Raw genomic sequence first — 25,979 nt, 5'->3', positions numbered from 1 at the left:
TCAACAATGAGACTCTGGAAAGTCAACATCCATTGTGGACACGTGCTTCAAAACACCAATGAGAACACGACTCGGGTAAATAAAACCGGAGCAGATCTACAATGTCACGGGATCTTTTCTGTTTCGCCCCCCCCCCCCCCAAATGTTTTTTATGACCCCCAGTTACAATTTATATGTTGTTAAATAGCACGTTACTTTGTCACCCAGGTTGAGGTGCCATCCGGAAATGAAATCTGATCAGACCAAGTCCAACGCACACAGTGTGTACCCAGACGAAAATTACAGGGTCTGGGATCTGGTTCGAGCGCACAATAGTATGATCAGTGGTCACTTCGGACTGGGGATTGTCTGATCAGAGGTCACTTCGGTCTGGGGATTGTCTGATCAAAGGTCACTTTGGTCTGGGGATTGTCTGATCAGAGGTCACTTCGGTCTGGGGATGGCATGATCAGAGGCCACTTCGGACTGGGGATGGCATGATCAGAGGCACTTTGGTCTGGGAATTGTCTGATCAGAGGTCACTTCGGTCTGGGGATGGCATGATCAGAGGTCACTTCGGTCTGGGGATTGCCTGATCAGAGGCACTTTGGTCTGGGGATTGTCTGATCAGAGGTCACTTCGGTCTGGGGATGGCATGATCAGAGGTCACTTCGGTCCGGGGATTGTCTGATCAGAGGTCACTTCGGTCTGGGGATGGCATGATCAGAGGTCACTTTGGTCTGGGGATTGTCTGATCAGAGGTCACTTCGGTCTGGAGATGGCATGATCAGAGGCACTTTGGTCTGGGGATTGTCTGATCAGAGGTCACTTTGGTCTGGGGATTGTCTGATCAGAGGTCACTTCGGTCTGTGGATGGCATGATCAGAGGTCACTTCGGTCTGGGGATTGCCTGATCAGAGGCACTTTGGTCTGGGGATTGTCTGATCAGAGGTCACTTTGGTCTGGGGATTGTCTGGTCAGAGGTCACTTTGGTCTGGGGATGGTATGATCAGAGGTCACTTTGGTCTGGGGATTGTCTGATCAGAGGTCACTTCGGTCTGGGGATGGCATGATCAGAGGCACTTTGGTCTGGGGATTGTCTGATCAGAGGTCACTTTGGACTGGGGATGGCATGATCAGAGGTCACTTCGGTCTGGGGATGGTATGATCAGAGGTCACTTCGGACTGGGGATGGCATGATCAGAGGCACTTTGGTCTGAGGATTGTCTGATCAGAGGTCACTTTGGTCTGGGGATTGTCTGATCAGAGGTCACTTCGGTCTGGGGATGGCATGATCAGAGGTCACTTCGGTCTGGGGATTGCCTGATCAGAGGCACTTTGGTCTGGGGATTGTCTGATCAGAGGTCACTTCGGTCTGGGGATGGCATGATCAGAGGTCACTTCGGTCTGGGGATTGTCTGATCAGAGGTCACTTCGGTCTGGGGATGGCATGATCAGAGGTCACTTCGGACTGGGGATGGTATGATCAGAGGTCACTTCGGACTGGGGATGGCATGATCAGAGGTCACTTCGGTCTGGGGATCGTATGATCAGAGGTCACATTGGTCTGGGGATTGTCTGATCAGAGGTCACTTCGGTCTGGGGATGGCATGATCAGAGGCACTTTGGTCTGGGGATTGTCTGATCAGAGGTCACTTTGGTCTGGGGATTGTCTGATCAGAGGTCACTTCGGTCTGTGGATGGCATGATCAGAGGTCACTTCGGTCTGGGGATTGCCTGATCAGAGGCACTTTGGTCTGGGGATTGTCTGATCAGAGGTCACTTTGGTCTGGGGATTGTCTGGTCAGAGGTCACTTTGGTCTGGGGATGGTATGATCAGAGGTCACTTTGGTCTGGGGATTGTCTGATCAGAGGTCACTTCGGTCTGGGGATGGCATGATCAGAGGCACTTTGGTCTGGGGATTGTCTGATCAGAGGTCACTTTGGACTGGGGATGGCATGATCAGAGGTCACTTCGGTCTGGGGATGGTATGATCAGAGGTCACTTCGGACTGGGGATGGCATGATCAGAGGCACTTTGGTCTGAGGATTGTCTGATCAGAGGTCACTTTGGTCTGGGGATTGTCTGATCAGAGGTCACTTCGGTCTGGGGATGGCATGATCAGAGGTCACTTCGGTCTGGGGATTGCCTGATCAGAGGCACTTTGGTCTGGGGATTGTCTGATCAGAGGTCACTTCGGTCTGGGGATGGCATGATCAGAGGTCACTTCGGTCTGGGGATTGTCTGATCAGAGGTCACTTCGGTCTGGGGATGGCATGATCAGAGGTCACTTCGGACTGGGGATGGTATGATCAGAGGTCACTTCGGACTGGGGATGGCATGATCAGAGGTCACTTCGGTCTGGGGATCGTATGATCAGAGGTCACATTGGTCTGGGGATTGTCTGATCAGAGGTCACTTCGGTCTGGGGATGGCATGATCAGAGGCACTTTGGTCTGGGGATTGTCTGATCAGAGGTCAATTTGGTCTGGGGATTGTCTGATCAGAGGTCACTTCGGTCTGGGGAAGGCATGATCAGAGGTCACTTCGGTCTGGGGATTGCCTGATCAGAGGCACTTTGGTCTGGGGATTGTCTGATCAGAGGTCACTTTGGTCTGGGGATTGTCTGATCAGAGGTCACTTCGGTCTGGGGATGGCATGATCAGAGTTCACTTCGGTCTGGGGATTGCCTGATCAGAGGCACTTTGGTCTGGGGATTGTCTGATCAGAGGTCACTTCGGTCTGGGGATGGCATGATCAGAGGTCACTTCGGTCTAGGGATGGCATGATCAGAGGTCACTTCGGTCTGGGGATGGCATGATCAGAGGTCACTTCGGTCTGGGGATGGCATGATCAGAGGTCTCTTCGGTCTGGGGATTGTGTGATCAGAGGTAACTTTGCCTTGGGGATGGCATGATCAGAGGTCACTTCGGTCTGGGGATCGTATGATCAGAGGTCACTTTGGTCTGGGGATTGTCTGATCAAAGGTCACTTCGGTCTGGGGATGGCATGATCAGAGGCACTTTGGTCTGGGGATTGTCTGATCAGAGGTCAATTTGGTCTGGGGATTGTCTGATCAGAGATCAATTCGGTCTGGGGATGGCATGATCAAAGGTCACTTCGGTCTGGGGATTGCCTGATCAGAGGCACTTTGGTCTGGGGATTGTCTGATCAGAGGTCACTTTGGTCTGGGGATTGTCTGATCAGAGGTCACTTCGGTCTGGGGATGGCATGATCAGAGTTCACTTCGGTCTGGGGATTGCCTGATCAGAGGCACTTTGGTCTGGGGATTGTCTGATCAGAGGTCACTTCGGTCTGGGGATGGCATGATCAGAGGTCACTTCGGTCTGGGGATTGCCTGATCAGAGGCACTTTGGTCTGGGGATTGTCTGATCAGAGGTCACTTTGGTCTGGGGATTGTCTGATCAGAGGTCACTTCGGTCTGGGGATGGCATGATCAGAGTTCACTTCGGTCTGGGGATTGCCTGATCAGAGGCACTTTGGTCTGGGGATTGTCTGATCAGAGGTCACTTCGGTCTGGGGATGGCATGATCAGAGGTCACTTCGGTCTAGGGATGGCATGATCAGAGGTCACTTCGGTCTGGGGATGGCATGATCAGAGGTCACTTCGGTCTGGGGATGGCATGATCAGAGGTCTCTTCGGTCTGGGGATTGTGTGATCAGAGGTAACTTTGCCTTGGGGATGGCATGATCAGAGGTCACTTCGGTCTGGGGATCGTATGATCAGAGGTCACTTTGGTCTGGGGATTGTCTGATCAAAGGTCACTTCGGTCTGGGGATGGCATGATCAGAGGCACTTTGGTCTGGGGATTGTCTGATCAGAGGTCAATTTGGTCTGGGGATTGTCTGATCAGAGATCAATTCGGTCTGGGGATGGCATGATCAAAGGTCACTTCGGTCTGGGGATTGCCTGATCAGAGGCACTTTGGTCTGGGGATTGTCTGATCAGAGGTCACTTTGGTCTGGGGATTGTCTGATCAGAGGTCACTTCGGTCTGGGGATGGCATGATCAGAGTTCACTTCGGTCAGGGGATTGCCTGATCAGAGGCACTTTGGTCTGGGGATTGTCTGATCAGAGGTCACTTCGGTCTGGGGATGGCATGATCAGAGGTCACTTCGGACTGGGGATGGCATGATCAGAGGTCACTTCGGTCTGGGGATAGTATGATCAGAGGTCACTTCGGACTGGGGATGGTCTGATCAGAGGTCACTTTAACCTGGAGATGATGTGATCAGAGGTCACTTCGGTCTGGGTATGGCATGATCAGAGGTCACTTCAGTCTGGGGATTGTCTGATCAGAGGTCACTTCGGACTGGGGATGGCATGATCAGAGGTCTCTTCGGTCTGGGGATTGTGTGATCAGAGGTAACTTTGCCTTGGGGATGGCATGATCAGAGGTCATTTCGGTCTGGGGATGGTATGATCAGAGGTCACTTTGGTCTGGGGATTGTCTGATCAGAGGTCACTTCGGTCTGGGGATGGCATGATCAGAGGTCACTTCGGTCTGGGGATTGCCTGACCAGTGGCACTTTGGTCTGGGGATTGTCTGATCAGAGGTCACTTCGGTCTGGGGATGGCATGATCAGAGGTCACTTCGGTCTGGGGATTGTCTGGTCAGAGGTCACTTCGGACTGGGGATGGCATGATCTGAGGTCACTTCGGTCTGGGGATTGTCTGATCAGTGGTCGCTTCGGTCTGGGGATTGTCTGATCAGAGGTCACTTCGGACTGGGGATGGCATGATCAGAGGTCACTTCGGTCTGGGGATGGCATGATCAGAGGTCACTTCGGTCTGGGGATTGTCTGATCAGAGGTCACATTGGTCTGGGGATTGTCTGATCAGAGGTCACTTCGGTCTGGGGATGGCATGATCAGAGGTCACTTCGGTCTGGGGATTGTCTGATCAGAGGTCACTTTGGTCTGGGGATTGTCTGATCAGAGGTCACTTCGGTCGGGGGACGGCATGATCAGAGGTCACTTTTGTCTGGGGATTGCCTGATCAGAGGCACTTTGGTCTGGGGATTGTCTGATCAGAGGTCACTTCGGTCTGGGGATGGCATGATCAGAGGTCACTTCGGTCTGGGGATTGTCTGATCAGAGGTCACTTCGGACTGGGGATGGCATGATCTGAGGTCACTTCGGTCTGGGGATTGTCTGATCAGTGGTCGCTTCGGTCTGGGGATTGTCTGATCAGAGGTCACTTCGGACTGGGGATGGCATGATCAGAGGTCACTTCGGTCTGGGTATGGCATGATCAGAGGTCACTTCGGTCTGGGGATTGTCTGATCAGAGGTCACATTGGTCTGGGGATTGTCTGATCAGAGATCATTTCGGTCTGGGGATGGCATGATCAGAGGTCACTTCGGTCTGGGGATTGTCTGATCAGAGGTCACTTTTGTCTGGGGATTGCCTGATCAGAGGCACTTTGGTCTGGGGATTGTCTGATCAGAGGTCACTTCGGTCTGGGGATGGCATGATCAGAGGTCACTTCGGTCTGGGGATTGTCTGATCAGAGGTCACTTCGGACTGGGGATGGCATGATCTGAGGTCACTTCGGTCTGGGGATTGTCTGATCAGAGGTCACTTCGGTCTGGGGATGGTATGATCAGAGGTCACTTCGGACTGGGGATGGCATGATCAGAGGCACTTTGGTCTGAGGATTGTCTGATCAGAGGTCACTTTGGTCTGGGGATTGTCTGATCAGAGGTCACTTCGGTCTGGGGATGGCATGATCAGAGGTCACTTCGGTCTGGGGATTGCCTGATCAGAGGCACTTTTGTCTGGGGATTGTCTGATCATAGGTCACTTCGGTCTGGGGATGGCATGATCAGAGGTCACTTCGGTCTGGGGATTGTCTGATCAGAGGTCACTTCGGTCTGGGGATGGCATGATCAGAGGTCACTTCGGACTGGGGATGGTATGATCAGAGGTCACTTCGGACTGGGGATGGCATGATCAGAGGTCACTTCGGTCTGGGGATGGTATGATCAGAGGTCACTTTGGTCTGGGGATTGTCTGATCAGAGGTCACTTCGGTCTGGGGATGGCATAATCAGAGGCACTTTGGTCTGGGGATTATCTGATCAGAGGTCAATTTGGTCTGGGGATTGTCTGATCAGAGGTCACTTCGGTCTGGGGATGGCATGATCAGAGGTCACTTCGGTCTGGGGATTGCCTGATCAGAGGCACTTTGGTCTGGGGATGGTATGATCAGAGGTCACTTCGGACTGGGGATGGCATGATCAGAGGTCACTTCGGACTGGGGATGGTATGATCAGAGGTCACTTCGGACTGGGGATGGCATGATCAGAGGTCACTTCGGTCTGGGGATCGTATGATCAGAGGTCACTTTGGTCTGGGGATTGTCTGATCAGAGGTCACTTCGGTCTGGGGATGGCATGATCAGAGGCACTTTGTTCTGGGGATTGTCTGATCAGAGGTCAATTTGGTCTGGGGATTGTCTGATCAGAGGTCACTTCGGTCTGGGGATGGCATGATCAGAGGTCACTTCGGTCTGGGGATTGCCTGATCAGAGGCACTTTGGTCTGGGGATTGTCTGATCAGAGGTCACTTTGGTCTGGGGATTGTCTGATCAGAGGTCACTTCGGTCTGGGGATGGCATGATCAGAGTTCACTTCGGTCTGGGGATTGCCTGATCAGAGGCACTTTGGTCTGGGGATTGTTTGATCAGAGGTCACTTCGGTCTGGGGATGGCATGATCAGAGGTCACTTTGGTCTAGGGATGGCATGATCAGAGGTCACTTCGGTCTGGGGATGGCATGATCAGAGGTCACTTCGGTCTGGGGATGGCATGATCAGAGGTCTCTTCGGTCTGGGGATTGTGTGATCAGAGGTAACTTTGCCTTGGGGATGGCATGATCAGAGGTCACTTCGGTCTGGGGATCGTATGATCAGAGGTCACTTTGGTCTGGGGATTGTCTGATCAGAGGTCACTTCGGTCTGGGGATGGCATGATCAGAGGCACTTTGGTCTGGGGATTGTCTGATCAGAGGTCAATTTGGTCTGGGGATTGTCTGATCAGAGGTCACTTCGGTCTGGGGATGGCATGATCAGAGGTCACTTCGGTCTGGGGATTGCCTGATCAGAGGCACTTTGGTCTGGGGATTGTCTGATCAGAGGTCACTTTGGTCTGGGGATTGTCTGATCAGAGGTCACTTCGGTCTGGGGATGGCATGATCAGAGTTCACTTCGGTCTGGGGATTGCCTGATCAGAGGCACTTTGGTCTGGGGATTTTCTGATCAGAGGTCACTTCAGTCTGGGGATGGCATGATCAGAGGTCACTTCGGACTGGGGATGGCATGATCAGAGGTCACTTCGGTCTGGGGATGGTATGATCAGAGGTCACTTCGGACTGGGGATGGTCTGATCAGAGGTCACTTTAACCTGGAGATGATGTGATCAGAGGTCACTTCGGTCTGGGTATGGCATGATCAGAGGTCACTTCAGTCTGGTGATTGTCTGATCAGAGGTCACTTCGGACTGGGGATGGCATGATCAGAGGTCTCTTCGGTCTGGGGATTGTGTGATCAGAGGTAACTTTGCCTTGGGGATGGCATGATCAGAGGTCATTTCGGTCTGGCGATTGTATGATCAGAGGTCACTTTGGTCTGGGGATTGTCTGATCAGAGGTCACTTCGGTCTGGGGATGGCATGATCAGAGGTCACTTCGGTCTGGGGATTGCCTGACCAGTGGCACTTTGGTCTGGGGATTGTCTGATCAGAGGTCACTTCGGTCTGGGGATGGCATGATCAGAGGTCACTTCGGTCTGGGGATTGTCTGGTCAGAGGTCACTTCGGACTGGGGATGGCATGATCTGAGGTCACTTCGGTCTGGGGATTGTCTGATCAGTGGTCGCTTCGGTCTGGGGATTGTCTGATCAGAGGTCACTTCGGACTGGGGATGGCATGATCAGAGGTCACTTCGGTCTGGGGATGGCATGATCGGAGGTCACTTCGGTCTGGGGATTGTCTGATCAGAGGTCACATTGGTCTGGGGATTGTCTGATCAGAGGTCACTTCGGTCTGGGGATGGCATAATCAGAGGTCACTTCGGTCTGGGGATTGTCTGATCAGAGGTCACTTTGGTCTGGGGATTGTCTGATCAGAGGTCACTTCGGTCGGGGGATGGCATGATCAGAGGTCACTTTTGTCTGGGGATTGCCTGATCAGAGGCACTTTGGTCTGGGGATTGTCTGATCAGAGGTCACTTCGATCTGGGGATGGCATGATCAGAGGTCACTTCGGTCTGGGGATTGTCTGATCAGAGGTCACTTCGGACTGGGGATGGCATGATCTGAGGTCACTTCGGTCTGGGGATTGTCTGATCAGTGGTCACTTCGGTCTGGGGATTGTCTGATCAGAGGTCACTTCGGACTGGGGATGGCATGATCAGAGGTCACTTCCGTCTGGGGATGGCATGATCAGAGGTCACTTCGGTCTGGGGATGGTATGATCAGAGGTCACTTCGGACTGGGGATGGCTTGATCAGAGGTCTCTTCGGTCTGGGGATGGTATGATCAGAGGTCACTTCGGACTGGGGATGGTCCGATCAGAGGTCACTTTAACCTGGAGATGATATGATCAGAGGTCACTTCGGTCTGGTTATGGCATGATCAGAGGTCACTTCGGTCTGGGGATTGTCTGATCAGAGGTCACTTCGGACTGGGGATGGCATGATCAGAGGTCACTTCGGTCTGGGGATTGTGTGATCAGATGTCACTTTGGCTTGGGGATGGCATGATCAGAGGTAATTTCGGTCTGGGGATGGTATGATCAGAGTTCACTTCGGTCCGGGGATGGTATGATCAGAGGTCACTTCGGACTGGGGAAGGTGTGATCAGAGGTCACTTCGGTCTGGGGATTGTCTGATCAGAGGTCACTTTGGCTTCGGGATGGCATGATCAGAGGTCGTTCCGGTCTGGGGATGGTATGATCAGAGGTCACTTCGGTCCGGGGATGGTATGATCAGAGGTCACTTCGGTCCGGGGATGGTATGATCAGAGATCACTTTGGTCTGGGGATTGTCTGATCAGAGGTCGCTTCGGACTGGGGATTGTCTGATCAGAGGTCACTTCGGACTGGGGATGGCATGATCAGAGGTCACTTCCGTCTGGGGATGGCATGATCAGAGGTCACTTCGGTCTGGGGATGGTATGATCAGAGGTCACTTCGGACTGGGGATGGCTTGATCAGAGGTCTCTTCGGTCTGGGGATGGTATGATCAGAGGTCACTTCGGACTGGGGATGGTCCGATCAGAGGCCACTTTAACCTGGAGATGATATGATCAGAGGTCACTTCGGTCTGGGTATGGCATGATCAGAGGTCACTTCGTTCTGGGGATTGTCTGATCAGAGGTCACTTCGGACTGGGGATGGCATGATCAGAGGTCACTTCGGTCTGGGGATTGTGTGATCAGATGTCACTTTGGCTTGGGGATGGCATGATCAGAGGTAATTTCGGTCTGGGGATGGTATGATCAGAGTTCACTTCGGTCCGGGGATGGTATGATCAGAGGTCACTTCGGACTGGGGAAGGTGTGATCAGAGGCCACTTCGGTCTGGGGATTGTCTGATCAGAGGTCACTTTGGCTTCGGGATGGCATGATCAGAGGTCGTTCCGGTCTGGGGATGGTATGATCAGAGGTCACTTCGGTCCGGGGATGGTATGATCAGAGATCACTTTGGTCTGGGGATTGTCTGATCAGAGGTCACTTCGGTCTTGGGATGGCATGATCAGAGGTCACTTCGGTCTGAGGATTGTCTTTTCAGAGGTCGCTTCGGACTGGGGATGCCAAGATCAGAGGTCACTTCGGTCTGGGGATTGTCTGATCAGAGGTCACTTTGGCCTGGGGATGGCATGATCAGAGGTCACTTCGGTCTGGGGATGGTATGATCAGAGGTCACTTCGGTCTGGGGATGGTATGATCAGAGGTCACTTTGGCCTGGAGATGATATGTTCAGAAGTCACTTCAGGATGGGAATGGACTGATCAGAGGCGGATTCAAGCGCACATTAGTCTAATCAGAGACCATATTAAGCGGATTTTTTTTAACTTTTTCGCACACAGTTTCGAGCGCACATTAATCTGATCAGAGGTTAGTTTCGTCTGGCGCGTTCTGTTCAGAGATCACTTCCGTATGTCACCTCAAACTGGGAAGAAAATAGCACGTGCGCCTGGGGTTCATGAAAGATTTTTACTCACTAAGCTGGGGGGGGGGGGGTGGAAACAGAATGGATCCATGTCACGCTTAGCTTTATTTACTTGCATAAATTGTACCTTCGCCTCTTATATCATACCCTCCATCACCACCACTACCATCCCAGTCCCAGTTTAATGGGGAGGAGTGCATGCAGAGGTCCAGGTCTGCGTCTGACCTTGTTTATTATGCATCACTTTTTGAACGCACGTATCCCTAGTCCAGAAGACCGAACAAAAATGGCGCAAGAAATGGTATGGTCGGTATGTTCAGTTTGTTTGGTTTTCAAGGTAAAAAACAGTCGGTGTATTCCGTTTCTTAAATTCGGTGAGTATTAAACGTAATTTAATCATCAGTTTCTTCCATAAAATATTTTGAGTTACTTTTTTTATAATGCAGTCAAATGTTATGAGAACTTTCTAATCGCAGGAGTTTCAAACGTACCTTTCAGAGAGATTTTCCTCTATATTGAAAATTGATTGACTATAGCTCGTCTATAAAACTGGTTGACAAAACAAAAACTTTTTGTTTGTTTTTCAACTTAAAAATTTAATCTTGAGAATTGATGGGGATTTAGTTCATTAAAGCACTCATTGAGTCTTTGGATCTATTCTGTTTCGCCCCCCCCCCCCTCAGTGTTTTTTATGACCCCCAGTTACTAACTATATGTTTTTATACAGCACTTTTCTATGTGTAAGAAAATAGCACGTGCACTTGGGGGGTCATAAAAAATTTATGCTCACTAAGCTTGGGGGCAAACAGAATATATCCGAGTCTTTTTATGATCATAATAAATCAAGTACTTTAATATAATCAATAAACTATCCACAATTGCTGCACGAAACAAAAAAAAAATAAAAAAAAACATTGACTCTTTCTTCCCTTTTTCCTGGAAACAAGTCTTCTAAATTCGTTGTAACCGGCTAAGTACATATGCAACTTTATGCTTAGGCGCAATAAAAAATTCTTTTGAGGAAAAAAATTTCCAAAATGGACCCCAATTTTCATATTTTGGCTATAAGTTAGCCTCAGAAGGAGTGTCGTTCTGCTATAGAACAATTTTTAAATGTATTGGAGGGCCAAGAAAAAAGACCGTTTACTTATTTTGCCATGTACACATTTTATCAAAAAAATTTTATATTACAGCTACACAAAATGTTAGATCTATTTTCTGCGTCCGTTAACTGTTTGGTCGCGTTGAGTTTGCTATTTGAACCCTGTCTACAGATTGAAATTTGGAGGTTAATCTTGCAAGAGTCTTGCAAGAGGACCATTCGTCTTGCAAGATCTTGCAAGACAACTATCTTCTTGCAAGATCTTGGATGTTAACCAATTTTTTGCCTAGAATCTTGCAATATTTTTTTAAGATAACCATCTGATATCGACTAGGAAGTCGGTTTATAATGATTTTTCGTGATTGATAATCCACAATACCGGCGGTTTCTTCGTTTAAAACCAAGCAGATCGAATCTAAGAAACAGATCATACTGACGATTATCTTACGATTAAAAATTGATTATACCAACGATACCTAAAAACAAAATGTTCGGGCTTTCATCAATTCTGTCCTACTAGAACTAAACATGCCTCCGTTTTTCTTACGTTTACAAATGACGATTTTTGAATCGGTTAATTGGGCAATTGAACCTAAACAGTCGAGAAAATTTTTAAACTACCAATGTAGACATAGCAACTACTTGCGGACGAGCAAAGTCATGGACCACAAGTGCACCAACTTTGTTTAACCCAACAGTCAGAAAAAAACTATGCATAACCAGAGATACCAGTTTGATCAAAGCAATCAGTATCCTGGTACTCTTAGGCGTGTTTTTTTGCAATTTTCTGGAATCTTCACATTTCTGACAGGAAATTGGGTGAACCAAGAACAAGCTGTTGCCATTGCGAAGCAATCGAGTGGGTTTTAGAAATTCGTAAATTTTGATTTGACGCCATTCGTACTCTTTGATACACTACTTAGAAGCAATCTAACCAAACTTTCTAAATCTGATGTGTTATCAGAAAAAGCTGTGGAGACGACAAACAAATGCTAATTATAGACAAAGAAAACAATGGCAATGGTTTCTTCTAATGGTGACTGACTATAGGGATCAGTATATCAACGCAGAGCCTAAACTTGAGATTAGTTTTGAATTCAACTGTTTTTGGGTTCTGGTGGAACTAATTGTGAATAAATATAAAATTTTATTTGTCTAACGACAAGGGTTATGCTGGTTCTGTCATGTGCCTTCAGTCTTGACTGATACTGCGAAGTATCTTAGTTCAAGTGTGTTTGATCTAATTCCCTAGTTTAAAATGTTTTCTTAAGCAAGTACCTGAAAAGGTTGGATTTTGAGTTTTTACAAGATTATCTTTTGAGAATTAATCGATATTGGATACATTGTTCAAAACTTTTATCGCATAAATCTATTGCAGATTTTAGGCCTAAGAGAACATCTAAAAAAATGCGGCAAACTTTGACTTAATTCTGTTTGACATCCCATGTACGCTTGTTTTATTAAATTGTGAAAACTATTGAACAAGATAAAATCTAGTTAACAAACAACATGTTTGCGGTTGAAAATAAATTCCAAGACCTGCAAAACAAAAAATCGTAAAAATTGTCTTTTAAATTTTTAGATTTGTTTTTCATCGCACTCGAAGCTATAATTTATAGTTTTGTCGTTTAGGCGACATTATGATCATACAAAATACTGATTTGGTTCTAAAGAGAACCACACATTAAAACTGACAAAACGCTACCTTTTGACAAAGTAAGATACATTGAACGATGTTATTTAAGAGATGCTGCACCAGTGTCAAGCAAACGACGCGTTTGTGCCATTTTGTTCAATTTAATTCATAATTAAAAAAAACTTAAATCTTTGTTGAAATTCTAAGATCAGTATTGTTTTATTTTTCGCGTTGTTTTTTTTATTAACCTGTATTTATAAAATACAACTTGTCAAACATTTTGTCACTTTTAATTTTTTAGTTTATAAATCAAAAAAGATGAAAAGTTTTCCGGGAAATCTAAAAATATCCTGAATGAAACAAATTTTAGATAACAGAATTTTTAGACTCTATTACTTGACAAAATTTTTTGACGTGTAAGATCGTGCTAAATCTTATCAGTTTGATGATCTGATAATTTGTCCGACAAAATCTGTAAAAACAAATTCTGCTTTTTTTCTTGTTTTTGACATCGATAAATTTAGTAGTGTTTTTACATTAGCTTGGTTCTGTTTTCTAAGCTATTAGCGCTGCTTTGATACATTTTCAACGCAAGAAACTATTGTTACGGTTTAATTGACTTTTACTTCCCGTAACGAACTCCTTGTGTAAATCAGTACTGGGCAATAATAAATGCAAGTCTCTCATGTAATATATCGCTTTCTCGCTTGAAAATTGCTGCTTTCAAGTGTATATTAACGGCACAAAAAGCTGAAATGTCCCCAGTCGAGGTGGAGCAGAAAGGAAGACAAACGGCTAGGGAGCGAGAGATTGTGGGTTCAATCACCTTACCAAACTTTGTTTTTACGTTTGGCCAAAGTCTGATCATTGTAAAATCAGACTGAATGCAAGTCTGACAAGTCAAAAAAGTGACATGAATCAGTCTATGATTCAGTATTGATGAGAAATTCCAATTATACTGGCCCAGTACTAAAACGCCTTGGAGTTAGGTACGAGTTGTTGTAATCTCTATACTGTAATCTACTCCTAGCAAAACCTAATTGATTGAACAACATTGGGTGTCAACTTCCTTCTGCATTAGAAACGTACATCGTAATTTTGTTTTTTTTTCAAAATCTGGACAGTTTTTATTATTAACAGCGTTTTTACGTTTATCTGGCAGGTTTTATGTGAGGTTTTTGCCACCCCAGTCTTTTTTATCTTTGATAGAAAACATTGGAAATATTTTCAAATGATCTCTCAAGATAAACATCTATCGCAAAAAAAACAATTGACAGACAATACTGCTCGTTTGACTTTAATTACTCTTAACACGGTCAGCTTGAGGTAGCATGCTTGGTAGCTTTTTGCTTTTTAAGACTCATCCCAAACTGAGATCTCAGACAAAAATTATGTCCACGACAAAGGTAGCCACACGAGGAAGGTATCTGAAAAATTACAGTCTGGAAACAACATAAAACATATAAAATTCTAAACACGTGCGCACGAAAATCGGTCTATGAACGCAGAAGTTTGAACATGAACGCTACAAAGTCTGGACAAAAAAAGTGTGCACACGAAAGTCTGCACGTGAGCGTAAAAAAAGTCTGTACATGAAAACATGAACGGCTAGACATCAATACACGCAAGTCTGGACCTGAGGGCAAGAATATATTTGGACTTGAACAAACGAAATTCTGATGAACGCACCAAGGTGGTCTGGAAATGAACGCACGAAAGTTGTTCGAAGAGCAGACAAAGGTCTCGACACAAGAACTTTCGGTCAGTAGCGGTCTAAGAATATTTGGTTTCAGACTTCATCCTCAGCCTCGGATGGATTTAGTGACTTTGGTGACCTCACTGATAAAATCGGTCGAGAACTGTGTGGGTGTTGGTGCTGTGTTTTGGAATTTCGAAGTGCTTGAAACCGGTACTTTAAATGTTCCCGAATCTTCTGGATATGAGAAAATTGGACGCCTTAACATCAATAACTGCAGAGATTTGCTACTTCTAAACCCAAAACTTGCAGGCTAGTGCTTAAAATAATTTCAAAAGATTTAGATAGAAAATTGTATTTGGATAGGTTGAAATTGAGGAGAAGCTTCCCGTACCTAACTCTCAGCCGAATTCAGTACTGAGTCAGAGACTATTTCAGGTCACATTTTGCACTGAACTTGTCTGATTCAGAGTTAATTCAGTGATTCATTCTGAGTTATCATCTGATTCAGAAGAATACAGAATATTTTCTCTGAATTTTGCTCTGATTGAGCGAAATTCAGAAATTACTTCACAGTTGGTTCTGAAATCTTTCTGAATCAGTACTAAAGATTGAAGCTTCTCTGAAATTGTTCTGAATCAGTACTGATTGCCACTGAACTTTAGGTACAGGTTCTCACATTTAATTTGTGCGGAAATTTCGCTACAGGTATCCCATTACACTATCGTGTATCAAATATTTGACAACAGCAAATTCCGTTTATCATTTTTTTGAAACATTTTTGGAACTGGGGGTACTTTGCGGCGTAAATTATCGGGTTCAAAGTCGTAGCTGTATGAACAAGCCAAACTGTTACGTAATAAACCCCGTGATAAACTTGATCCTTAAAGTCAAACGTCACCAAAATGAACCAAGGAAAATTGGCGATAAGGAATGCCCCGAACATCATAAGCAGAACCCGCATAAGCTGAACATCGCGTTCTGTGAATGTTTTGTTCGGATCGCTAAAATTTTTTCCACTTTCGTGAACTTTGGCGAATATTTTGTAGCTCGTGAATGCCATAACCGCAAAAGTGGGAGGCAAGAGCGAGATTGTTTCGTACCATTGGATTGCAGCGTAATCTGAAATAAATTTTAATTGATGCAAAATTTTCCCTGGCAATCTGCCAATTGGAAGAAATTTTTTTCCTAATCAATATTGTCCTTGATCATTTGAGTATTTCCACAAATAGGACGAGTTTTAAAATTCTGACTAACGCTTGTCGATATCAAAATTTGATCAACTCCTGCTGTGATGAAAACAGTTCCATAACTGTATACCCTAGACGAACTGGGGGTTATCTGCTAGGATCATGTAAGAGTCTTGCAAATAACGGTTATGGGCTTAGACGCAAGATTGTAACGGTTAGCTAGTAACACATTTTCTAGAATCGTACCAGATACGCGTTTCGTTTATTTAAAAAAGAACTTAAAAAATAAGCACTTTTCATTGGAAAACACAACAGAAAAAAAAGATATCACCGCCAAAAACCCTGATACACAAATTGAACTAAATAAAAATACTGGTTGTACGTCAGTATCGTTAACATTTTAAATTTGAAATTCTTTATTTTAAATTTTTCTGCCGCACAATTTACAAACTCAACAGCCACATTTCGCTGTCATTAAAAAGGTATCGGGTGGCTTCTTATCATTTGTTGTCATTTTGAAAATTGATCACAAAAATTGCTAAAATAATAAAAATAATTGGGAGGCAGAATGCATCACATATGCGTTACCAATCTAATAAAAATTGTTTTGAGTCTTAGTTTAAAATTGTTAAAGGCTTTGCGGAGAGCCAGAGACACAAACGGGCGATTTCAAAACAAAAGCTATAGACTGATTTTTGTTTGTGTTGTAAAAAGAAGAGTTCCAGTTGTTTTTCAACTAATCAAACAAATAATAATTATTTTTTACGGTCAACAAAAGCAACTTAATAGTTGATTAAACTGCCTTTTACAGTGGATTTTTTTATCAATGCATTTTAGATTGCTTGTTCCTGCTATACAAAATATTTAATACAATTCGACTACATCACGAGTTCTATAGTAATTTAATTTCAGCTGAATGTTAGGAGCTGTTTGCGTAGAAACAAAGAAAGACCATGCACAGAATAATGATTGAATTTGTATGTTCAAATTATATTTTTTGGTCTTGTTTTCAGTCAATACAAGGCCCAGATATTTACTGATGGTCAACAATTTTTCAATGAATACATAAAAAAATTTCGGTAACCTAAGTTATGGTTGACTGCAAAGCCAGGAAATTTTCTTTTCACAGCCAATTTTGTTCGAAGATGCTATAATCGTGAGGCATTATGTCAACTAGTGAAAAATTTTGGTAAGAGTTTATGTGACGTACAGAAATTTTTTTGCGCAGAATGTGATCCACGCTTAGATACTGCAAACAGCCCTTTTCCAAAAATTATGGTCAAATTTGCAACTATACTTTTTTTGCTTTGTAATGCTAAGTTTCTAAATGTTTGCAAAATAATGTTATCCTAATTGCAAACGATCCGTCGAGCTCATCTGCTTAAAATCGCAATGTGAGATATTTCCACAGCTAGTTCTATGAGATTGCCTAATTCGAATTAAAAACACTAAAAGCTCACAGTATAAGAGATGTGCGCGATAAAAATGAACACACAGTGCCAACTTCTAGCCAAAATGGATGGAAAAAAAAAAAATGTTTCAAATGGATTTTTTTCAGCAATGACCCCCTTGGTACATAGTAGACAATCCCCGCCTTCTGTGCTATACTTTACCACAATATTACTTGGCTACAGTTTAGATAACCAATTATCAGTTTAAATGGAATTAAGAACCGCTGTTCACGGTCATGCCTCTCATAAGCTGTGAGATATAAGCCAGATATCGCAATTCCGTTATCTCCCCCCACCCCCAGTGAACCCCCCCCCCCCCCCAGTGAACCCCCCCCCCAGTGAACCCCCCCTCGAATAGCCCCTCGTTATATCCACGAATAGCCCCTCCTTGAAAGAGGTGGCAATTGTTGAAAAGATCCGCAAATATTTTTAAAATTATTTTTATTAAATTGGCAATTATGTTTCTAAATAAGTGCAATTTTGACATTAAGTTTAAACTCATTTGAGACGCACTTCCAATCTCGACTTCAAAAAATGTACCAGCTTGACTGAAGTACCAGGTTGGGCAGAGAAGCATCCGGGTGTCATACACAAATGCCCGTTTGCCCTTGAGCAGAGCTGGTAACATCATCAACGGGCCCAGAGTCCAGGGTAGGAGGAGGTGAAGGGGCAGGGTGAACTTGTTGTACACTTTGGTGTAGACGGGGTCGTGACAGATTTTGATGTACCTGGTTATTGTGAAAAAGTTAACGGATTTGAGTAAAAAAAAAATTTAAAGAAAAAGAATGAATTCAGAATGGGGGTTGGTGGCAGAGCAAATCAGCGCTGAATCAGTCTAAAGACATTCTGTTTTTTAGGATGTCCAGTACTCTGTTCATGTCACCATTTACGCTGGCTAGTCTGATTTTTGAGTAAAATTTACTTCATGAAAAATAATATGTGCAGCTTAACTCCCACCAACAAAGTTTGTTTTATATGCAATTCGAACTTCCGCGTGGGTACTTGTAACATTTAATTTGTGTAGCAAGTCGTAGCCATTAGGCTAAATGGGCTTTGTAGTAATTGCCTACAAACTAGCTTAAATATGAATAGTGTGTATACTACTACAATAATTACTAGTTATAAGCTACAAAGTATGGCATTACTCTGCTCAGACTTAATTTTGTGGTATGAGTAATTTTCAGACTATAGAGGATAAGTTTAGCCTGGGCGAACTCTATGAACTCATTTCAATCATAATGAAATACTGCACATAAAGAAACTTTAAATATTCTGGAGATGCAATGTTCCAGAACTGAATTAAGTTCTTACTCTTGAAATGTGCTGGTTCAGCGCTGAAAAGTTCTGCGACTCAAGTCCGGGATTAAATCTGTTAGGAACGGTTCTTATTGATGTTATTATATACACTGCCGTCACTTTGTAAGGAATTAAATCTCGAGGAGATTCAAGGATGATTGGATCTTTTACGTTTTTGCTGTAAGTGTGGGGTTCCAGTAGGCGGACTTTTTATTTCATCACTCGTGATTTTTATAGGCGGATTTCATCACTCGTGATTATTATTTATTTCATCACTCGTGATTTTTACTTCGTAGGCGGATTTTTTTTCATCACTCGTCAGTGATAAATTTAAAATCTTACAAGAAAACTTGCAAGGGAATGCATAGTTCTTCCATTTTGCTTGCAAAATTCTTGCAAGAATTGAATCCATCTTGCAAAATTCTTCAATGATTTTGAATCCACACTATTTTGTTACCTGGCTCCGGGAAGCACCGGGTTGCCCTGAAATGTATTGAATGAGGATGAAATAGTTGATACTGTGTAAGAAAAATTTTTCAAGTCCACTTAAAAAACCGACGTCGAGTTTTTTACAGTATGTTCAGTTTTGTACCCTCCTCCTTTTTTCTGGGTTGGGACAGGCAGTGCTGGCGTTGTTACTTAAAACAGCTATAACAGAATTGAGCAGAGCCTTAGGTATAATTAAAGAGTAATACAGTATAGAGCACTACTGCAAAAAAACAACATAAATAGGCAAATCACAAAAACTTAGAATCAAAAAATCAATAAATAACAGACGAGTTTTTGAAATCATTATAATACTTAGCTATTAATAGCTATTATTTGAAAAGATTGAAAGTTTTCATTTGAATCGCATTTGAGCATCAATGGAGCCTATTGTTGTAGGAACTACGCGAAAAAGCCAAAAACAGAACCACAAACCTTGACCAATATCAAAATTTTACAAATAATAAAATTCATTAAAAAAAATTTTATGCAAAAAAGAAGAGTCCTCATCACGACCTCGCAAAAAAACAGTTAACACAAAAGATCAACAGAGAAGTTGATGGTTAGTTTAACAAAAAGTCAGGGAATGGACTTTTTTCGGTGTACCCAGTTTTAAAACAGACAAAAAGGAACAAAAAGCAAAATTTAATAAAAAAAACTTTTTGATTTGAATAAATTAACTTCAAGGCCGTTAAGCACAATAGCTATCAACTGAAGGCATCAAGTAGGTTCATTTATATCTGTATAGAAAGACAATTAGGCCTAACATTGATCAGAGTAAACTTAACGAGTACAAAAAAGATCCCCAAATACCAATAATATCAGTAACAAAAAATCCGACTGTTGGTTACTCTATAAACATTTCGTTTGATGAAAAAAAGCGAGAAAAAAGTTGAAAGTGGTTGTTTTTGTCGTTTATTAGACAAACTTAAGTTTTAAAAAGGATTTGGACGGCTCGAGATGTCTTAAGTTATTTGTCTCAAGTTTGTATTTTAATTCAAAATCTGGCAATTAAATTTCAAGATTCTTGCAAGATTTCACTTTCAAAGTGCATTTAGGAAAAAGTCAATTAAATTAAGTTCTGCCGATCAAGAATTTTTGTAGGAGTCAGATCAATTAGTTTTCAGTTAGTTTTAGCTACCAAAAATAATCAAATAAATTTTCTAGAATTCAAAAACTTGCAAGATTATTGCAAGATTTTGAATCCGGGCTAAAAATTTTTTCATTGAATTCGGTTTTGTAACTTGTTTAATCAACAATAAGTTGATTCAATGGTGTTTTCGAAAACATCAGTACCATGATTTTTTTGCTTGGATTGTTATCTTGCAAGATTCTTGCACTATTTGAATCCACTCATCAACAGATACCCACTCTTACATCTTTTTGCCCCCAGAGACAAATTTACCCCCTCCCCCTTAACGAAAAGTGGAAGAACTTTGGGGAGGACATTTAACCCGTGGTCATCACCGGTTGAAACTGATACAGCAGATGGAAATGATGGAGCATCTACAGCCCATGTTGCAGATGTACCCTGACAACTGGCACAGGTAGTTATAGTCCATGAGTAGCTGGCTGTTGTATGTCAGAATCAGCCAGGTCGTTGTCACATTAGTCGCTCCCACAATCAAGTCGCTGAATGCCAGGTTGAACGTCTGAGCCATCGGAATTGTCCTGGCACAAATAAACTTTTCCGGTTATAAACAAACAGGGCAAAGAAGATTTTTGCTGAAGATTTTTTCGGAAAAACAATGTTTGGGTGTTTGGTCAAAGCTAAGAGGCCTTAAACTTAGGTATAGAACTTTTTTAAGCTTTTCGAAACCTTTAGACCTTGAAACCGTAAGTTTTTTTGAAATAACTGCAAACATAGTATACTAAATTATAAAAACTGACAATCATTTTGCAGATTTTTACAATTTTCGCCTTGAGTTCGAACGATTGTTAATTTTCCACTGTGAAAATAAAAAATCAGGTAAAATTAATTAAAAAAATTGCTTTAGGTTACCGTTGAATGACGTTGACGTCAATATGGCAATTCGAAGCGCACTTTAGCTCTCTATCACAAAATAGGCATTAATCTGTGCTCATACCTCGACTTGCAATACTTTAATCACCTAAAGCGAAAAGGCGAAACTCGTTATATTAAAAGCCATCTTCAGGTCCGAATTCTACATTTACCAGATGGCACAATAAGCAAGATCACAAATTACTTGACAAAAGGTTGTCTGGCCAAATCAATTTTTATGCAACTGTTTCCATGCCACAATCTTCTCTGAAAATTGTGTCACCCAATGATAATCAGTACTGATACATTTTTGATGTCTTACCTAATGAGAAGGAAGTGAAAAAATCTTACGTTTTATCATATGGGTCGCTGCGAGAATGATTTCTTTGATGATTCGAACTGAACTGATAATAACAACAATGATCAGCTGTGAACAAAGGTTTTACACTTATTGACGAACTAATCAATTTATTTTAAAAACACAAAAAAGTCTTAATGCTAATTTGGAACGGGCATAAATAAACACAGGGAATTTTTTTTTAACCCGTATTACAATTTATTCACAACATCATAGTCTTCCGTTAATTTCCATAGAAATTTTTTCACTTGCTCGATGTCGAGATTTTTCAAGTTTGGGTTAACATTCGAAGTCCGTTTCCTATATTATTTTTTAAGGTATCAGGCAAAGGAACTACAAGTCAGAAAAAAGGCAAATTATAATCAGACGGAATTTGTCAACGTTCTCCGCAGATGAGCGAACTCCGAATTTTACGTAAGTACTCGGTTCGAAATTGTTTGATTATCTTTCTGTCTGAACCTGAAGCTTATCGCCAACTCCGCCAGACACTTGCAAAAGCATGAAAATTCATTACATTTTCATACAAGAATACTGCACGAATCTTGCAAAAAGTATATTTTACAGGCTGCATCATACGATATGTTCCTACAATTTTTATTTTTCGAATCCAACTCTTTTAAATTTCCAAATTTAATACTACAGATGATACCAGATAATTGAAGGCCCTGGATCTCAAAACGTCGTTGCAGAGTCGGTCCGTTTCTGTGGTCTGAAATTAACCGTTTTCTTTCAATATTTAAACAGATCCTTGAAAAACTCTCGCAAGAACATAAACGGGAGAAAAATAGCCTTCTTTAGCTAAAACTGTTCCGGGGTGAGCTTTTGAAAACTATATTTTATTTTTTGTCTGTTGTCTTCCAGACGTTCAACACTGAGTCGATCATTCTTTCTGGTCTCACTGTGTCGATTGATGAGATCCTATATCGAATCCGAGTCCCTATACATCCGACCAAATATTGATAGCTCAAATATTGATAGCTCAAGGCCCTAGATCTCAAAACGTCGTTGCAGAGTCGGTCCGTTTCTGCGGTCTGAAATTAACCGTTTTCTTTCAATATTTAAACAGATCCTTGAAAAACTCTCGCAAAAACATAAACGGGAGAAAAATAGCCTTCTTTAGCTAAAATTGTTCCGGGGTGAGCTTTTGAAAACTATATTTTATTAAGTATAGCTTTTGAAAACTATTAAGTCCCTATACATCCGACCAAATATTGATAGCTCAAATATTGATAGCTCAAAGCCCTGTATCTCAAAACGTCGTTGCAGAGTCGGTCCGTTTCTGTGGTCTGAAATTAACCGTTTTCTTTCAATATTTAAACAGATCCTTGAAAAACTCTCGCAAGAACATAAACGGGAGAAAAATAGCCTTCTTTAGCTAAAACTGTTCCGGGGTGAGCTTTTGAAAACTATATTTTATTTTTTTGTCTGTTGTCTTCCAGACGTTCAACACTGAGTCGATCATTCTTTCTGGTCTCACTGTGTCGATTGATGAGATCCTATATCGAATCCGAGTCCCTATACATCCGACCAAATATTGATAGCTCAAATATCGCGCCCGCTTTTTAAAATTTACCCCCACAACGATCAGATTTTTTTGTAAGCCTGCTGTGTCTAAAAATAGCTGGCAGATTGTCAGAAAACAGCCGCCATAGCTTCGTAGATCTGTAGTCTCAAAACAACAGTAAAAAAGACAGACCAAAAAAATTCGTCTTTTCATTGTAGGCTGATATGTTAAATTTGGTTAAAACTCTGTATACATTTTTGATGCCTCTATTAAATGCTCTCAAATAACCTTCATTTAGAGTGACACACACCCATTTGACCTTATCTCTTTGAAATAAGGTAAACAAAAGTCAATTTCAAAATGAAGTCAATTTTGAGAGTGAGGTAAGTCAAGTGTGACCAAAAATTTTATCACCCGAATGAACAAAAAAAACTGAACAAAAAAAAGCTCCGCTAGGAGCGATAATTGACGTCACGCACGCGCTTCAATTGAAATTGCATGAACGAATGAACAAAAAGTTGTTCAAAAATGATTGTAACAAAAATCTTGACGACGATTTAAAAAAACATAGAAGGACAAGTCCAGGCGTACAATTCAAAGAGTTTTCATTGACTAAGAAGAAAAACTAGACCTAGAATGGACTATGAGTGAATTGAGAAAACCATTTTAAAAAAATCAGATCGAAAAATAAGAAAAAAAAACAAAAAATCAATGTCAAAATGCCGCATATGAACGAAAAAACCACTATCGAGAAATGAAATTTTAATTCAAACAAAAAATTAGGCCTAGAATGAGCTGTGAATGAATTGGGAAAACCATTTAGAAAAAAATCCAATCCAAAAAATCGAAAAAACAGTATAAATCAGAGTGAAATTGCAGCATGTGAACAAAAAACCACTACCGAGAAACCGAATTTTTGTTCAAACACCATTTTCGCACTCTACTTTAAAATTAGAGCGAAAAAAATTCACGCCGCAAAAAATCACTCGCTTTTTCGCTCCACTTCCTGTTTCGGCGTGACCAAATTCACTACTCCAATTTGACTTCAAAAATCATGAAAATCTGTGAACAGATCTTAAAAAACATAGCAGGACAAGTCCTGACGTACAATTCAAAGAATTTTCATTGACTAAAAAGAAAAACTAGACCTAGAATGGACTTTGAGTGAATTGAGAAAACCATTTTTAAAAAAATCAGATCAAAAAATAAGATTAAAAGACAAAAAATCAATGTCAAAATGCCGCATATGAACGAAAAAACCACTATCGAGAAATGAAATTTTAATTCAAACAAAAAACTAGGCCTAGAATGAGCTGTGAATGAATTGGGAAAACCATTTAGAAAAAAATCCAATCCAAAAAATCGAAAAAACAGTATAAATCAGAGTGAAATTGCAGCATGTGAACAAAAAACCACTACCGAGAAACCGAATTTTTGTTCAAACACCATTTTCGCACTCTACTTTAAAATTAAAGCGAAAAATATTCACGCCGCAAAATCACTCGCTTTTTCGCTCCACTTCTTGTTTCGGAGTGACCAAAATCACTACTCCAGTTTGACTTCAAAAATCATTAAAATTTGTGAACAGATCTTAAAAAACATAGCAGGACAAGTCCTGACGTACAATTCAAAGAATTTTCATTGTTTAAAAAGAAAAACTAGACCTAGAATGGACTATGAGTGAACTGAGAAAACCTTTTTAAAAAAATCAGATCAAAAAATAAGAAAAAAGAACAAAAAATCAATGTCAAAATGCCGCATATGAACGAAAAAACCACTATCGAGAAATGAAATTTTAATTCAAACAAAAAATTAGGCCTAGATTGAGCTGTGAATGAATTGGGAAAACCATTTAGAAAAAAATCCCTTCCAAAAAATCGAAAAAACAGTAAAAATCAGAGTGAAATTGCCGCATGTGAACAAAAAACCACTACCGAGAAACCGAACTTTTTGTTCAAACACCATTTTCGCACTCTACTTTAAAATTAGAGCGAAAAAAATTCACGCCGCAAAATCACTCGCTTTTTCGCTCCACTTCCTGTTTCGGCGTGACCAAAATCACTACTCCAATTTGACTACAAAAATCTGAGACTATGAAAATTTGTGAACAGATCTTTAAGAAAAAGACAGCGCCCCAATACAAATCAAATTCTTTGAATTGTAAAAAAACAAGAGAAGGCCAATAATAGCCCCAGCTATCGCTGTGTGGCTATTAATAATAAATCCGTAAAAAAAATATTTCGATCGTTAGTTCACTTCAATTCTGTGAGTTAACTGCAATAGTTACCCCAAATAGCTGTCTTAGCACGCGCTGCAATTTATCACAAGCAAAACTACATCTTTGGTACTACGTCTTTTTAATTGTGTTGAGCTATGTTTTATAATATTTTTTACCAAAAAAGGGTTGAAAAGCAGTTCTGAGCCTTTGCTTGATATTTCATAAAAATCATCTCCTGGGATTTTTTTTCCTTTATTTTCATCCGCGTTTCTTGCGTTGCGACACTGCTGTAGAAGAAAAGGCAAGAAAAGACTGATTTATAATTAGACAAACGAATTTCAGCGTATATTAGCATTTTCGCTGATCATAGTCGCGCAATTTTGCACCTGTTGTATTTTCAGATCATAATCGCTGGCTTCGTCGAATCATGCCAGGGTTAAAATACGATATACGAACAGTATTGCAACATTTTGCACATGTGAACGCAATTTCAAGTCGTTTAATCTTTTGAGTAAGCATCTGCTCATAGCTATTAATAACACCACGGTCTGATCATCGTTGCACAGAATAGAAAGGCCGCAATTTCAATTCATAGTCGGGAAACTTGCATAATTTGTTGGATTACCTCGTTGCACTAATTCGAGCTAATTCGAATTAATTCGAGTTACGGCTTTTCATCGCTATTATTCAATCATTTTTGTCTCGACCTAATACCACTACCTCAGCCAGGGTTAATTCAGCATATAGATTCAAGAGTTGACAAAGAAATCAAACACTTGCTTGAGCTCCTTGAAAATGATGATTGAGAATATGATCATGAGGTTTCCAGGTACCCCAAAGAGGAGCCACTGGACACTCCAGAGCAGATA

The 25,979-nt window shown here is 42.1% G+C and overlaps 1 protein-coding gene across 1 annotated transcript in view; it reads right to left on the bottom strand.

The window, feature by feature from the left end:
- Positions 1–15,326: 15,326 nt before the first annotated feature.
- Positions 15,327–25,979, bottom strand: part of LOC142341405 (melatonin receptor type 1B-like) — a 13,251-nt gene continuing 2,598 nt past the window's right edge. Inside the window, exons 2-5 of the mRNA XM_075392333.1 lie at positions 25,891–25,977; positions 20,496–20,699; positions 17,787–17,974; positions 15,327–15,727 (exon numbers count right to left, since the gene is read on the bottom strand). Coding sequence (XP_075248448.1) covers positions 15,327–15,727; positions 17,787–17,974; positions 20,496–20,699; positions 25,891–25,977 — 880 coding nt within the window. The remainder of the gene's footprint in view (positions 15,728–17,786; positions 17,975–20,495; positions 20,700–25,890; positions 25,978–25,979) is intronic.

This window comes from Convolutriloba macropyga, chromosome 6 (assembly GCF_964194025.1).
Source record: "Convolutriloba macropyga chromosome 6, txConMacr16.3, whole genome shotgun sequence".
NCBI classification, from domain to species: domain Eukaryota; kingdom Metazoa; phylum Xenacoelomorpha; order Acoela; family Convolutidae; genus Convolutriloba; species Convolutriloba macropyga.
Note: the sequence above shows the minus strand (reverse complement) of the source record. Positions and strands in the feature narration are given on the sequence as shown.